The sequence below is a fragment of the Bacillus rossius genome, chromosome 13, assembly GCF_032445375.1.
Source record: "Bacillus rossius redtenbacheri isolate Brsri chromosome 13, Brsri_v3, whole genome shotgun sequence".
In the NCBI taxonomy this organism is placed as follows: Eukaryota; Metazoa; Arthropoda; class Insecta; order Phasmatodea; family Bacillidae; genus Bacillus; species Bacillus rossius.
The window spans coordinates 2,704,967-2,721,913 of NC_086340.1; the positions used below are offsets into that span (position 1 = coordinate 2,704,967).

The 16,947-nt window shown below is 39.7% G+C and overlaps 1 protein-coding gene across 1 annotated transcript in view; it reads right to left on the reverse strand.

Annotated features, from left to right (window-relative positions):
* LOC134538581 (unconventional myosin-XV) overlaps window positions 1-16,947 on the reverse strand; it is a 205,305-nt gene that overhangs the window by 20,040 nt on the left and 168,318 nt on the right. The window contains exons 47-48 of the mRNA XM_063380005.1: window positions 8,579-8,796; window positions 2,326-2,449 (exon numbers count right to left, since the gene is read on the reverse strand). Of these exons, the coding sequence (XP_063236075.1) occupies window positions 2,326-2,449; window positions 8,579-8,796 (342 nt within the window). The remainder of the gene's footprint in view (window positions 1-2,325; window positions 2,450-8,578; window positions 8,797-16,947) is intronic.

The window sequence follows — 16,947 nt, forward strand, 5'->3', positions numbered from 1 at the left end:
AAATTTTTAATTAATTTATCTTGCTTGAGAAAAGAAAACTTCGCATCTTATATTTTGTCCAAATTTATTTAACTGCTTTAAAACTTTGTTCTTAAGGCCATTGTTTTGTAGTTTCATTAAAACAAGGCATAAATACATATACTACGTATATTAATGTTAGTAAATAAACAGACATTTTAAGTTTGTATGAAAGACATACGTACACGTGTGCAAACTTGCATGAAGTATAGACAGTACTTTTGAAACACAATTCCTGCCATTTCTATTCATTACTGCAGATATATCTAACCTTATGTAGCTAAATTCCTGTTATTTTTAATTTTTTTTTTTTTTTTCCTTTTAAATCCTGGAAGGGAGAGAGGAGGGGTGCGGACCACCCCGGGCTATGTGCCTGCCCGAACCACAGGATCGCCACATCAACAGTAACGAGTAGGGTCCTGCACTTTTCGCGAAAAGATTTCCAGACCAGCTGTGTGGTAAAACTTTGTAGCATGTCTGTGCCTCGTGGTTCGCTGGGTTTATTCCGGGCACACGTCTACTGCTAGCCCACCAATCACAGCCAGCCATTGTACTGAATGGCCTGGCCAAACAGGGAAATGTCTTCTCTCGCAGACGGCCGCCAATTAAGAGGGAACAATCCCTGGCGTGGGTACACCTATTGCATTTTAATGAGTAACTTTGTTTAACTTTTTAAAAATGTTAAAAAGTTTTGTCTGAAGTAAATTTTATGTAACAAACCATTACTAAAAGGGGTGAAAAAAGGGTAGAAAGACAAAATATATTTGTATTTTTATAGTATAAAATCTGTTATAATATCTTGTCAAAACTCCTAAACTTAATCTAAAACCACTGGCTGGAACAATTTTTCATGAAACGAACTATTACCGTATAAACGGGTTGAAATTGAAAAAAAAAAAATTAAAACTTTCTTAATATCAAATTTGTTTGAATTAATTTTTAACCTCTTAATTTTATCTTAAAACTTGGTTTAAAGAAAATATTTATATGATCATGTATTAGTGCAAGGGATGAAAAAGTGTTTGAAGGTCAAAAATAATTGCATAACAACCTTAATAGGCATTATATGAAATCAATAAACTATTCAATGCTGGATGCATTGAGTAAAAAAACATTAAAAATATTTTCGCCGCATGGAATATGAGAAAATGATTAATGAATTAGTTTGGAATATTAGAGAAAATTCATAGGATATTATATGAATAAAGTTCTTCAAATGTCCCAAGAGTTTATAAAAGTTTCTAAAACATTTCCAGAAGAAATAGGTACTTCAAAATCTATCTACAATAAGAAAAATATTAAGTATGAAATAAATCTGTAACTCGCAAGATTATTTTTGTGGTGGAAAGCTAAAACCTTTCAGAAATGATTTCTACATTTGTTAAGTTTATGGTCTCCAACTATTTATATTTAATGTGTGAACATAAAGTGAAACGAGATCAATAAAATAAAAAGGTTAGATAAGGACTGCTAGTAATTACAGTTTTTTTTACTTACAGCACTGTTACTGTTATATCCTTATTTTTTTGTCTCTTTCTATACCAGTTCTTCGGTTTTATTTCTTTTTTACATACAGTATCCTGGTTAATGAGTTTAACTAATTCGTAGGAAATACTTTCACACACTTAAAATACTGATTGCAAATAAAAAATATTGTCAAATTTGTCTTAAACAACACACTTTGTAATTGGTACATGGTTCGTACACTCCGGAGCAATCAAAAATTAAAGATGTTTTAAAGAGATGCTTCAAAGACTCCTTATTTCACCACTTTCGCCACTATCAAGAGGTCGAAAATCATTTGTAAATATTACAAAATCTTTCAAAAAAATAGTTAAAAGCACTAAAAATAATTTTCTTGGTTCATTCAATTTTTACAGATAAATTGTAACAGAATTATATCTGGAACACATACCCTACCCGAAGCATTGTGTCCATCAGAAATTTGTAGCAATAACATTTAATTTGATCACAAATTTTATTTTATTTATGAAATAAATGACAGTAAAACATGCTTGTTGAGTTTATAGGTGAGATAAAAAAAAATAACGAGAACAAATTGAAAATATATTTTTATATATTATTCAATAACTTTGCCAGACATTCACCAATTGTACTGCACCTTCGCAAAGCTAAAGAATATTAAAATACCAGCTTTTATCCATTAGTTGCAGTCTTTATTAAAAATTCTTCATGAAATTTATAGACTTTTGAAGTCCCTTATTCTATTAAATAAAACTTACGAGTTTTTTTTAAGGAAATTAAGGAGGTATATTTTGTAGTTATTTGACTGAGCTGGTGACTGACCTGCTCCTTCCACGTCCAGTCATTCTTGTTCGCCTTCTTCCCTTTGTTCTTCTTGTTCTTCATGCTCTCTATGGCCTTGAGCGACCCGCTGATGGAGCCGTCCGCGCCCTTCAGCATCTCGAACCTGCGCACAACGCACCGCGTCACAGATCACAACTCCCTCGCACGGTCACGGTATCACATGATAAGCTAATGGTGTTCATTCCACGCATTTTCCTCTTTCGCGGCTTGTCGTGGTTCGGTTTGTACATGTAAATTACATACTTACTTCCAACGTTATTGCCATCAGTTGCGCACGGTAAGACACTAAAAACCTGTTATTAGTCAAACTAAAAAAAAAATACAATCTCACAGGCCAGAAATAAATTTAACATCTGTACCGATAACCTGATCGCAGCGCTTAAACGCTTTTAACATCCTCCCTGCACCTGTCAATGTTTTAATGAAGAGATGGAAATTTCTAACGCCTTAATTTACATCATATATTCTCCGTTTTTGAAGTTTTATCCCAATCGCAATGAAAAAGAAAGAGAAAGGGACACGTAGGCAAGTTCGGAGACCTGGAGAAACTTGTGCGGAATGAACACGCATGCGTCACACACACCCTGAGGGTCCACCAAGCATCGACCAGCACTTGACCACGTCCTGGCAGCGATAGTCGATGCGGCGGCGGATCGAGCCGCTGCGCAGCAGGCGCACGCTGGCGTGGTCGAGGCGCGAGCACGGGGCCCAGGAGAGCCTGCGCACACGGACGCTGCGTCTCTGCACGCAACGGCACGGCGAGTCGGCGCGCTCCTCGCGGGGCACCAGGTCCTGGCTGCCGAAATAGTAGCGCTTCATGGCGGGGTGTTTACTTTTGCAGGTTCCTGAAGAACGAGCCGGTCGCGACGTCCCTCTTCGGCCTGCCCATGCTGCCTGTGCGGAGCCCGGACCGAGAGTGAGTCTCCGCGCACCGCGGGATTGCCAAACAACTCATCTTCCCCCCCTCCTCCACTTCCCACCCGCTTCTCGCACCGCGCTGCTTTCTACACTCCCTGACCCATTTCACCGTTCGTTAAGCTTCCACCTCTCGGCCCGAGCCTCATCTCTTTGTTTGTAACGATTTGTTGTGAGCTGATGAAGCCTTCGATATCGCGACGTGTGATACTGTGTAGGCGTGATGAAGGCAAAAACCGCGTTTATGTGCAGAAACGTGTCGCCAGCCGGGATCTACCGGAGAAAGCACGCAATTTCCAAGTTAATTTCACGCTTCAGGGAGCACATAACATCCGACAGCTCGAAGCCACTTGTTTCCTCTGCTGTGAGAAAACCCTGCTCGTTAGACTGAGCATCTTTAAGCAACTATGCTCGCCTTGCTTCCTCTACTGTTACTTTACTTTTTATTTTCAAATTATTGAAATATTTTTATTACTGGGATATTACTAATGAGTAATGACAATACAAATACTCTTTATTTTTTAATTTCAGTATTGCGATACTTTGACGGTTTCTGCATTTGCAGAAGTAACCTCACATCGACAACTCCCATCACTAAAACTCAGTATAAAAAAAAATGTTACGTTAAAGTTGATGCTTTTACTTCAAATGCTGAAGTCCTAACTTAGTAATGATAAAATATACATATCACTACACCCTCAGAATGATCAATATGGAAAGTGAATACAATAAATAGGTATGTATTATTGATACTCGTAAATACAGTTTGCGCTCAAATACACAGTACTGATAATTGCATAATCAAAAGTAGCTTGTTCGTGTCGTGCAAGTTTCAGTCATGTACATTTTGGCTCTTAGCGTATTAATACCTGATCAACATGTGAAACTGATTCTACATTTGTTCAAAACTACCTGTTCTTAAATGTGAACAGTAACATCTCCTGTTTAAGTTGTACCTTCATAAGTTATAAACTAGAAATGTTACAAAGAGAGAGAAAAGGGAACTGAGCATAAAATTAAATAAAAACATTACTTGTAATTTTAGCGTGAATTTTGTTATTGATATACGGTCTCCCCCTACAGTTGAGATGATAATAATAATAAATGACATAGAAGTTACGGATTTTATTGTTAGGCATAAAATTTGCCAATCTTTTTTTTAACAAACTGGAACTGGAACTACAGCAACAATAAACTTACATAACAAATACATGTTTAAATTCATGCTAGAACCACTCACACATTTTAAAGCTTTTTAAAAAAAACAAAAAACAAAAAAAAAAAAACCAGATGAGCAAAAAATTAATAAATAAAAGTACATACATATTTTCAAAATTGCTTACATATACCCTACTGTATCATTTAAGCTGTTCTTGTACCATGTGATATTTTTTTTTTACTGATCCCTTTAAAAGAGTAAATAATTGGTTAAACAATACAGAATATTATGGGACAAGATTATATGGTGAATTGTGATAAATAACACCCAAAGCATGTCAATTCACCATATAACATCGAAATGCAAGTTAGCACAGAAATTGTAACGAAAACATGAAAAAATTACATAATTGAGTACGATTGTTAAAAACCGGACAAAAATTGAAAAAAAAAAAAAATGTATGAAGAATCTTTGTTTGGTTGTGACCGCAAAAGGCTTCGTTCCGGAGATCACCAAGGTCTGGAAGATGCTTCGAACAAATGGTTGAAAGAAGTACGATTCAAAAAATGTTCCAGTAACTGGCTCGATGTTACAAGCTAAAGCGAAACAGTTTGCATTGCTTATGGACATCTAAGACTTCCAAGCCAGTTCAGGGTGGTTGCACCGCTTCCGGAAACGACATGGTATATCATGGAAGGTTGTGTGTGGGGAGGATAAAAATGCAGACACAGAGGCAGCAAACCAGTGGAAGGAAGAAAATCTCGAGTTGCTTGACAATATTTTCAATGCTGATGAGACTGCCTTTATTTTACAAGCTTCTGCCTAACAGGACAACGGCATATAAAGGTGAAAAATGCACTGGAAGACAAAAAGCAAAGGAAAGGTTCTCTGTTGTTTTTTTGCAATGCCACAGGAACAAAAAACTTGAGGCCATTAATCATTGTTAAACACTAGACTCCCAGGTGCTTCAAGGAAGTTTCTGGTCTTCCTACGGATTATACTAGCAACACCCATGCATGGATGACGAGAGGTCTTCTAAAATTGGCTGGTGAAAACAGATAGGGAGAGATATTCACAGGTGGATGGTGGAATGTTCAACAAGAAACTATTGCTAACTGCTGGAGGAAGTCTGGCATTGTAAACTGTAATGCTGACGAGCGCACTGCAACTTACTCAGACCAGGATGCAAGCCACGCTACAGCACAAACATGCGAAAGCAATGAAAATGACCCTGAAATATGGCAAGAAGTGTCAGTCTCCATGCAGTTTGATGCTGTTTCTTTCACAGACTGTCTCTCTGTGGATAATAAAAAAGAAACAACACCAGTGTTGACTGAGCGACATCATTAGTGAAGTCATTCGATCACAGTTATCGAAAGCTGAATCAGATGATTCTGACAGAGGAGCTGCTATTCTGAGCTTAAAAAAACTTAACAAACAGAACATCATTCCAACTCAAAAACAAACTGAAATGACAGATTTTTTAAAAAAAATAAATTAAGTTATGCAGAAACACCAATATTTAAATTGATGTGGGATTTTCACCAAATGATAATGTTGTATCCTATAACAACGCTATTTTTTTTTAAATTTATTTTTATGATTTTTCTCTTTGTAATGATATTATGTATGTATTTTTCAGTTCTAAGCACAAAAACGTGTGGTCCCTGTAAGTACTTAGTAATGAGATTCTACTGTATTTGCTGGATAGTACATTTTTTTATTTTTTTCAATAAAGACAATGTTAAAAAATAAAAACAATACCACCGAAATATCCTATTTAAAAAAAAAATTGATCATAAAATAAAACCGAAAATCTTGTCCTTGATAATACTAGGTAATAATGTTTGGATATAATGTAATAGTATGCATAAGCTCGGAAGATGAACTAAAGGAGAAGCAGCAGCGCTGTTCGCTGCTGGAACACGAGGCGGGGCAGCCGAAGAAAGGACGGCTGGTGTTCTGGCGTGCTAGCAAGTGGAGCACTCGCGAGCGTGCGTGATGATAGCCCTGGTGTGGCTGCCGCGGTCACTGTGCGTGACCACCACGCACCGCGCTCGCACTTTTCATTTTACTTTCTTGTTCTTGCCCTGAATATTCACGCTCTGCCGCACCGCACACGGCAGGTTGGACAAACGAAACACGAAAAGGAAATTAAATTTCTTTTCAATTGGCTCGCGCTGTGAGCCCAAGATTTCTTTAATCTTCAAACTTATTGCTCCTTTATAAGCGAAAATAACGTTACGTTTTCAATAAATATATAAAAAACATGAAAAACTGGTAGAGATAATGGGCAAGTAGAAGAGGCATAAACATTGATGAACGTAGATCTGGAAATCCTTCTGTTTATGTCTACAGTCATCCAGGGTAATGCAAATATAGCCATCCCTAACTATATTAACTTTTTTCATTTGCTCCAGCGGTTACTGGAAATGCCTACAAGGACATTTTTCCATGCCAGCAAAAAAAAAAAAAAAAAAAAAAAAAAAAAACATGCTTTACCAGGAAAGGGTACTATGGGAAGGGGAAGGGGGAAGGTGAAATATCCTCCCCCACCCCTCCTTTTGTTCAATTTATAGAAGAAAGCTAGCAAGTCTTATGTCTATCATCTAACCTCAGCAATCAGCAAATTTCTTGTGTTCTCATGTAGCAAATATATTTATAACACAAAACTCACGACACCACATTTAATGTAGAATTCTTTAAAACAATGTAGTGCATGATAAATATATGAAGGTATTAATTTAGGGAAAAACTGTAAAAATTCACCCTACTTTTTAAAACCTAAATTTAATTCTGTTTAATGATGGTGCTATCATTTTTCAGGTTATACTTAATTAGGCGCATTGAGGGTAAAAATTTAATATGCACCATAAATGCAATGAAATAAGCGTGCATTACACAACAAAAATCTGACAGGTAGAAAGTCTAATTAATGCGCATGCATGCGGAAACTGCTATAGCCACCAGTCGAAGTCGTCAAAATGGTGGACCCATGTGGGACTTAAACGTGTTGGTGTGCCAAAGTAAACTTTAGGTAGTGAAACTATCCTGGAATACATTTTGTAAAATTGAATAGTCCTAACAAAATATAATACATAGTAACTTCCAGGGTATTGTTACTATCATAAAGTGCAATTTGGTACACGAATACATTTGGTATGTACCCTAACATTTACCAAAGTGGCAATATATGGGTTTATGTTGATACACGTGTGTCCACCATCTTTTCAAGGTTTCTGAGACTTCTGCGCAGATTGTCACGAAATTTCTCCTACCAAATGCTGTATACCGAGACACAAGATGTTTACACGTTAAAAAAAAAAATAAAAAAAAACTTGAACCAAAATAGCATCATTTCATATTTTGTAAAGCTTAAAAACACCCTCTGTTCAGTGTGAATGTACAAAATGTTATAACCTCAACAAGTGCGACACACAAAAATAAAACACTTCAGCATTGCTTACACTGGATGGAGTTCACTATCGCGATGGCGAACTCACTCGCGAACAATCTAGCTCAAAGTAATCACGCTGACTCACTAACTCGCCACCCAGTTCGATTTATCAAGTAAAGCTTACGAACGACTGGTTTACGATTCCCTCTGCTCATTTGCCAGTGCTATGTTTCAATTTTACACTGAGATCCTGCTTAAAACTTCTGGTATTCCCCTGTCTGACAGCCAGTTCAGCACCAGCAGAGGTCCACTTGCATGCTTTGACAATTATAACTGACAAAGTGACAGAAACATCATAAAGACATTACTGTTTTACAACAAATTTTACTTTGAAGATCATAAATTTATGGGGGAAAAACATATGTCAGTGTAAAGCTATTTTTTTAAGTAGTATGTTAAATATTTCGCACCCTGAGTACAAGACTATCGTAGTTAACTCAAAAAATTGAGTTTATGATATATTTTTACCATAAGCAGGAAAATATAATTATCTAGACACTGCACGACTATCGCAATATTATATTTACTTTTACGGGACTTACGGCAAATAATGTAGTGTTGCACTCTGGAAAACATTATATGGCATCTGAGTGGTGATGGTATTGCACTGATATTTGAGTTACGATAGACTTGTACTCAGGGTGCGATGTCAACAAGTCATAAGCCAACTCGACCACTCGCTCCGAGGCGAGGGGACTCACTTGTCGGGGCTCTGGCGGAAGTGCAGCATCGCGAACTGCAGCAGCGAGTGCTTGCCGTCGTGCTGGCCGGCCGGCTCGGGGAGTGGCTGCCCCCGGGACTCCCCGCGGTGCGCCCCCATCCAGCCGTCGGGCGCCGGGGCGCTCCTGGCGGCCACGAGGGGCGGGAAGGCCTCCGCCGCGGGCTGCGGGGCTGGCCCCAGGCCGCTCTTCTGCTGCAGCTGCAACACACGGCACGGCACCTCACTGCACTGCACTGCGACAGGACCCTCTCTCCGTGGGGCAGTAGAGAACATCAAATTAGAGTGTGTTTATTTCAAAACAACAGGGGGTTCGGACGACTCTTACATTCTCATACTCAATGTGCATCACTTCCTGTGTGGTTGTAGTTCCAGATGTTGTTTCAACTCACCTCGCATCACCCAAAATAAATCCGGTACAGCCTTCATTGAAATCTTGCAAATTTTTCCCTACCCTTCCCCGTATCGTAGGACAAAATTTTGGTACCACAACAAACATGGATGGTTAAAACAACTTATAATCATCTGATGGACTGTTGCCACCATACAATTGTCCCTGAAACACTTGGAACTGTTTTATAGTGTCGTGTAATTACACACTGGCATTTACAAAGCTGGGCTACTACACCTTGTGAAACTTCAACAGGAATGCTCTGCCGACATTCTCTGCTCATATTTGCCAGTGTAAAACCATCAAGAATAATGTGAATGCAGTTGGCATACTTGTTGAAGGTAAAAACAATCCCAGCAACATTACACCAGTCTCCCCACCACAATCAGCATGTGTGAATCATACTTGACGCTCTCTAAGGTCCCACTGAAAAGTAATTATAATATGAAACCTGTCTCCCCAATAAAGCCTATAGAAGATATGAAGATTGGCAAAAAAAGTATGAAATAAGAAGACATTAGAGGCATGAAAATTTCGCAGGTTATTTTTGTTGCAAGGTAAACTATTAATGTGGTGATTGTTTCACAATTGCTTGAACACCTCCCCCCCCCCCTTTCAAGTGCTTGGCCTGTGGGCCAGTCAACTACCAGCTAGCAGCAGTGCGGCCGAATCACATCGATCCACTCGTATGAAAGGGAGTTTCTGCAGCTAGAAATCAGCCAATACAAAAGCATGTGTGTATGTAGGGTAAACATATAACTGTGAATTTTACACAGGCATAAAATGGATCTGAAAATTTTCAGATCTCTAATGATGAAGAATGACCACATATCGGAATTGGATATGGGAGGATAAGAGTAATAATATGGTAATGATAGGGTCTCTAAAGTAAAGAGATGACAGGTGTGTAACTACAGGAATGTTAACGAGACTAGTTTTCAAATGGGGCAAGAACTCGTCAAACCAGCCTAACCACATATTAATTCCACTATTCCAAATATTTTTGATTCAATGTAGGTGGTGAATAAATACATTTACTTGAGGTCTAATAATTTTTAATATGCTAGTTGGATAGTATGTGAAAAATAACAGTTTTTTTTCAAATATTTGGCTATATACGTGTATGTATCTTACAATACAAAATTTTTTTTTTATGTGTTCTAACACTACGATATTCAAGTAAATATCTTAAGAAATAATTACTCTGCCAGTTTAGCGGCCTCCCCAAATTCAGCACAAGCCCCATCTGTCCCCCTCTAGTCAATGACCATACATCTGAAAGACTGGAAAATTATCATTGTTTTTCTGTACCTACATACAATCACAGACTACACTGCCATCTATGAATCTACAAATGAAGTAATGTGATTGAAAGTGCAAGACAATAAAATGTATTGAAAAATTCATTGTCAACTGTTTTTTTAAGCTTGTACGGAACCACTAGATAACTACCAGTGATGCATAGTTCAATATTAAAAATAACGAATGTCTCAATCCTTGTTTATTGCCAAGATGCTGGCTACAATATTTCAGAACGCGCTGACAGCATTTTTCTTTCGTTGTATAAACAATTATTCTTTACATTATGAACTATATTATACCTGCTAATATCATTTGCTATCGTTATCATCAAAGCAATCAGGTGATAACACATTACCATAAAAAAACACACACATTTAACAAACAATAATATTAAATAATAATTAATGGTTTTACTACTATTTATTATTTAATTCACACATTTAATTACATCATAAAAATTTCAATTGTTATTTATTTTTAAGCATTAACGCTCTGTAGGAATTTCCATATAGATAGCTATAGTAGCGCTACCTATCGTGTCAATTGTACGCACTACTTTGTTACATATCGGACTGTTTCAGTTACCACCCACTGTCTACTTGCATGGGATTTGTTTTATTTTTGCGCAGGAAAAAATGAATTCAAATATTAAAAGTAGTCGGTTAGGTTAGCTACATTAAAACACTTTAAAACACTATGGACTGTTAGTCAGGTTAGTTAGTATAGCTACATTAAAATAAACAGAGAAATATAAATAAACCCGAGGTTGGCCGAAGGTGAACATTCGGGCGTGTTCGGGCAGGGACAGAACTTGATGTACATCTTAGGCTTCCCGTCCAAAGGCCACCGCACACGATCAGCACATGAACTGTTGTGTGCGAGCGAGGACAGTCCGCCGACTGGGTGGCCGCGGGGGGCAGAGACACCAGACACTCACGCGCTCCCCGCCGACGCCGCCAGCTCTCCGCTCGTCGCTCATGGCCGCACTGCCGCTGTCCGCGCGTCGCGCCACTTTCGCCCGTCGCGGTTCCCATCTCACGACCGCCGCGACACGCGCACTGAGCCCCGGGGAGGCCTGCTCGGGTTCGGAGACCACGAGTCCATCGTTACCGCACAAGTGATAAGATACGCGCAGATCACTTTACAGCTATACGTCCACGGTCCTGGGCGTACACTCCCCCCCCCCCCCCCCGGGGGCTTTAGCTTGAAGAGTTACATGACATCGTGTCGTAGTCTCAATTCTATACACACACAGCGATCCTTACACTTTTGGAAGCCCAGTCAACTCATGCTTATAATTACCGCGCTGGTTAAATACAGTAGGTGTAAGATATTTGAAAGCTTGGGAACCGTCACGGCGTCACAACCTTATAGCTTCTGCTCGCTACAGGTGTAGGGGAAGGGAAGGAGAATCGGTAGGGCTCGCTTACTCTTCCCCTCCAGTGCAGTGGCCGGTGATAGCAGTAAGACACCCAGGCTTTTAGCTAACCTGCTTTCAGATAAGAAAAAATAATTGGGGCTAAGGGGAGAGGGGTTAGAACCCCTAACACCCCCCCCCCTCCTGGCTAAGCCCCTGGGCTCATGGGAGGACAGGAGCACCACTGGGGCTTGTGGGAGGACTGGCCGCAAGACGCCACAGCCCCAGCCAACGCGACCACCAGCCTCTGCCGCGGTTACATCTCTGCGTGCCGGGGCCAGTGTACACACAGTTTGTTTTAATGAGAACGTGTTATTTATACATAACTGAATGTTAAAGGGAAATTGACTGTCACACTGAAATCTCAGAACGCCAAATTTAAGTAATGATTTTACTTGAGAAAAGAAACCTGAAAATTTTATGCTTCGGTTTTAATTTAATTTTTTTTCCAATTGTTTGATGATTTCGTTAAAATGATTAATACAAATATATTAATGTTATTAAGTAGGTACATGAAACACACACATCAAGTTTGAATGAAATAAATACGTACTTACAGCAACACGTGTCCAATCTGGGACTAAAAATAGACCGATTGGAAATACAATTCTTGGCTTTTTTGTGTGAGGCATGACGGGCTATAAAGAGGAAGAAATACATTATTGTAGCCCACTAAGGAATACAATGACCATTCCATAATAATCTCTCTGCGACATTATGTAGATAATTTGTTGTAATATTATTCTCCCCTGGCTACAATGGCAATGTCGTAAACTGTGTCCGACTGACACTGATCGCTGATTGGTCCACGTGACCTTCTGACGTCATGGGCGGTGTGGGCGATGGTCCGAATACATTCGTCGACTTGAACATTTTTCCCAATCTGTGTCCTTTAGTAACATAGAACAACATTCGATAATATTTGCTGTTTCCGGTTCACGTTTGAAAAAAAAAAGTAAGTAAACAGAAAATGACAGACATTCATTTGAATTTAGTCTACTTCTGCCTTACAGAAAAAATAAATATTACTGAACTCTTACAACTTTCTCAAGTTAACAAAACATTCAAAACTTAGCCGCGTATTCATACAAAGCTTGAAAACAGTAAACAAAAACAATCGAGAAACAATTATTTTAGCGCTCTATATAATTACTGCGCTCTGGTGACTAATTTAGGAATCAGTAGATTCAGACATCAGACATCGCAACTGTCGCGCATGCGCGTCCATAGAGTACAAAGTGGGCAGCGCGTGTCCAAAGAGTACAGAGTGGGCAGTTCGCGTCCATAGATTACATAGTGGGCAGCGCGCGTCCATAGAGTACAGAGCGGCCAGCGCGTGTCCATAGAGTACAGAGTGGACAGACGGCGCTACAAGATTACAAACAAGTCCATCTCGTGTCGCACTACTAAGTAGTTATACAGTGACAGCGAGGGTGACACTTTCCCCGGCGCAACGGCAGCTGAAGACGTCATCGCCTCGCCGCGCGCCGTCAACTCCGGCGAAGGCGACAGAGAGCACATACCCGCGGGTCCGACGACCGGATCCGGGCCGATATCACGACTGCACTGGCATTGCGTCGCCACCTAGTTGCAGCTCAGTTACATCTGCGGACTGACGCTAACGCAGCAGAAACATTCAAACTGTCACTAAAATCAATTCACAAAATGTTGTAGTCGCCACCAACGACGCGTGATCGAGGTCTGAAAGACTCAGCTCGCAACTGAAGAGCTGGTAACCAAGTCCACCGTGGGGGGGGGGGGGGGGGATACATACACCCCATCCAGGGGCGCAACAACAGTGGTATTTTGCCCCCCCCCCCCCTTCCGAAACCTTGAACTGGGGGAAAACGGGGGCAAAGAAAGTGCTGTGTAATCAAATTTTAGATAATAAAACTGCTTAAATAGCACCATTTTCCACCTTGAAATACTAATTTCCCCGGGGGAGGACCCCCGGACCCCCTGCTTCAATAGGGGGGATCGATGATTCTTTATAAAAAGGTATATTGCCCCCCCCCCCCCCTTTTGGAAATTTAGTTGTTGCGCTCCTGACCCCATCCACTCCCATTCCTCCCTTCCCCCTGCCATGCTCCTGGCCAAACACTATGAATAACGTCTGACACTTCGCCTTTCCAATGCGTTGTAGGTGAGTCCAGTACGCAGATTTCCGTTTTGTCAAATATCATTTTTTCACCATAGTGAATTCAATTAAAAGTTTATTTTCCCCCCCGTACAAACAATTGTTGATAATTTTTCTTTCTTTCAGTTAAATATTTGTGCCACGTGGATATGACTGCATCCTCACATCCCAAATGTTTTAGAGTTGCAGTTACCTACTGCTTCCCTGATGATGGCGACTACCACGTCGACCGAAACGTCAGTGATACCGTCATCTTCGACGCGGCTACAACTCCAAGAGGCCAAGCAATGGGCGCGAAAATTCTACGATCTTTACTGTCAAATGTTTTAGTTTTGGGATAGTTGAAATGCAGTATTATTAATGCAATTCCACGACACTGCAGTGTTCTCTATCCTGCGCTCATGTCACGTCACTGTAGCGACACTGAACCTGGCGCGCAGACAGCCGCGCAGACGCCAGGAGTGAGCTCCCTCCCTGGGAACAGCAGACCGAGGGTTGCGCAAGACTGCCGCCCGTTAATTTGCGGTCGGTGTGTTCCCGGCGAGCGTTACGTGTGCGGCGGCGAGTAAGGGGGAGAGAAGGGGACAGGGACATTCATGCCGCGCGGTTGGCAGCGCCGCTGATGCAGCCGCCAGACGCTGCCGGGCCGAGATACGGGAAGCCTTCTTTTCACAGACGAGAGAGCCAAACCCCGAAGTTCATGTTTTTTTTTTCCGTATCTTTTATGTAGCTATCCTAAATAAATCAACCGTCCACAATGTTTTAAAGTATTTATAATGTAGCTAACCTAACCTAATTGACCATTAGTATCCTTTTATCAACACCGCCATATTTATTTACAATGAACAAAAAAAAAACCTTAAGATGCAGGATCGGGCATTTGGCTCTCTCGTCTGTGAAAAGAAGGCTTCCCGGCTGAGATACGCAGCTAGACTCTGCAGAGCCGGCGCGTCCATACAGGCGAACTAGGCAACCGCCTAGGGCGCCAAGTAGCTGGGGGCGGCCCAGCACGACACATAACAGCTGATATAATATGTTTAACGATTATTCAAACTAGATGAAAATGGATTTTTGTAACAGTTTGGAATGTTTGTTCTCGTTTTAATTGGGGAAGGGAGGAGGTCAAGTGGATTATTATTTTTTTTTATTTTAGCTTCATTTAAGACAAGGTATTTGAAGAGAAATATGAAATAAATACGATAATGAGTTGAGCAGAGTTAACTGAATTCCCGCTAGGAAAAATTCCGTTAGGTTTGTAAAAGCAAAAACAGCGCGAAAAACAGGAATTGTATTGATTCCGGCTCGACAATATGACACCGAAAGAGGCTATTGGAACCGGAAAAGTGTAAATTTCGGGTGGGCAAAATTCCGGCCCAGGTACAAGTTCGGCTGGAACTATTTGCTTACCATCAGAACTGCCAGGAACACAAGCCGTGATGTAGCCTACACGGTACACAACTGACTCATTGTTTAGGTTAAAATTTCTTGTAGCAGTATGTACGGCTGACTTCCAATGAAGAAAATTTCTGCATCCTAATATTAGCCAAATGGATCCCTTAGCCAAGGGATCTACAAAAAGGGCATCGCAGTGGACGCGGACATTTTGTGTTGCTTCCGAATTCTCATAATTGATGCGTGCACTAAATTCGAGTTTTCCAGGATACGAAACTTGAATTCACTGATGCGTCCTTACATCGATTAGCTTCGGAATCATATTTTATTTTGTTTATAAATAATATATTATATATATTACATTCATATTATATATAAAAATATTAGATATTTTTTCATAAGATTTGTTTAAAACGTCATAAGTTTAATGTTAAGGCCGGGCTACATTCGCAATAGCACGCAAACAGCACACAGATAGCACACACGCACAGAGATAGCACATAGCTTGATGCTACATTCACGCACAACACAACACAAAAGAATACCGGAAGCATTCAAAAAAGTTTTTTAAATGTAGACATAACTTCCGTTAACAAATTTGGTCAATGAAGTTGGCATAAGTGACGTTTGTTTATGTTATGTTTGTTTAGATTCGTGTGTTGTTATTGTGGTACGGTTTTCGTTAAACCCAGAAATATTTTAAGTACCTACTTCAAAGTTTACATAAAAAACACAATGTGCATTCAAAAATACATACCACTGTTTATTTCAAATCCGGCTTCTTTAACACATTCATACACAGACTTCCAAGCATTTAATTTAGCTTCTTCATTTTTGTATCCTGCGGATCCCATGTCATACAATATTTTTTACTTTCTATTACAGCTATCATATAGCTATCAAATGAGCCTTCCACTTTTATGTTATCGTGTGTTTGACAACAATAACAAACTACTTAAGTCAACAGCACTAATACTTTCGTGACAATTGTTATTTTATAAGCCCACTGTTTGCTGATTGGCTACCATCAGGGTCGCGCACAGAAAATAACCTAAAAATTAACGATCTTTCTGTGCACCGATCCTGTGCTATTTTTCTGTGCGCGTGCTATTTGCCAATGTGGCAGCTCATATCTAATAGTGTATGTTGAACTTCTGTGCGTCTGTGCTGTTTGCGCGCTATTGCGAATGTAGCCCGGGCTTAAGTATAACTCAAACAAAAACATAACAATATTAATAAAAATAACTTATAGGATGATTTAATGCTCATGAGTATTTTTTTTAAATTCATAGTGAAACTTTTATTTTTATCTATAATATTTAATACAACTACGCTACTTTTTTTTTAATTTGTCGTTATTTTACGTTTTGCTAAATATTTGTAGATCGTAGATATCAAGACCCGAAATGGCTATGTGAACATTAATACCACAAACCATAAACAGGTGGTGCTAGCAGTAAAAGTACTCGAAATTAAAAGAAAAAACATTCCCACCAAAGAATGGAAAGATTTTGAAAAAAAAAAAAAAAAAAACCCAGTGGGAAAAGTATTTCCCTTCTCTCTCTCTCTCCCCCCCCCCCCCCCCAAATATCCACACATTAAATTTCTGCTTAAGTTAATAGTACATTCGAATATGTGGACGCATTACAATAAAAAAAATAATGGCGCAGAAGATTTGTTGAATAAATACCAATAGTACAAAAAAATTATACA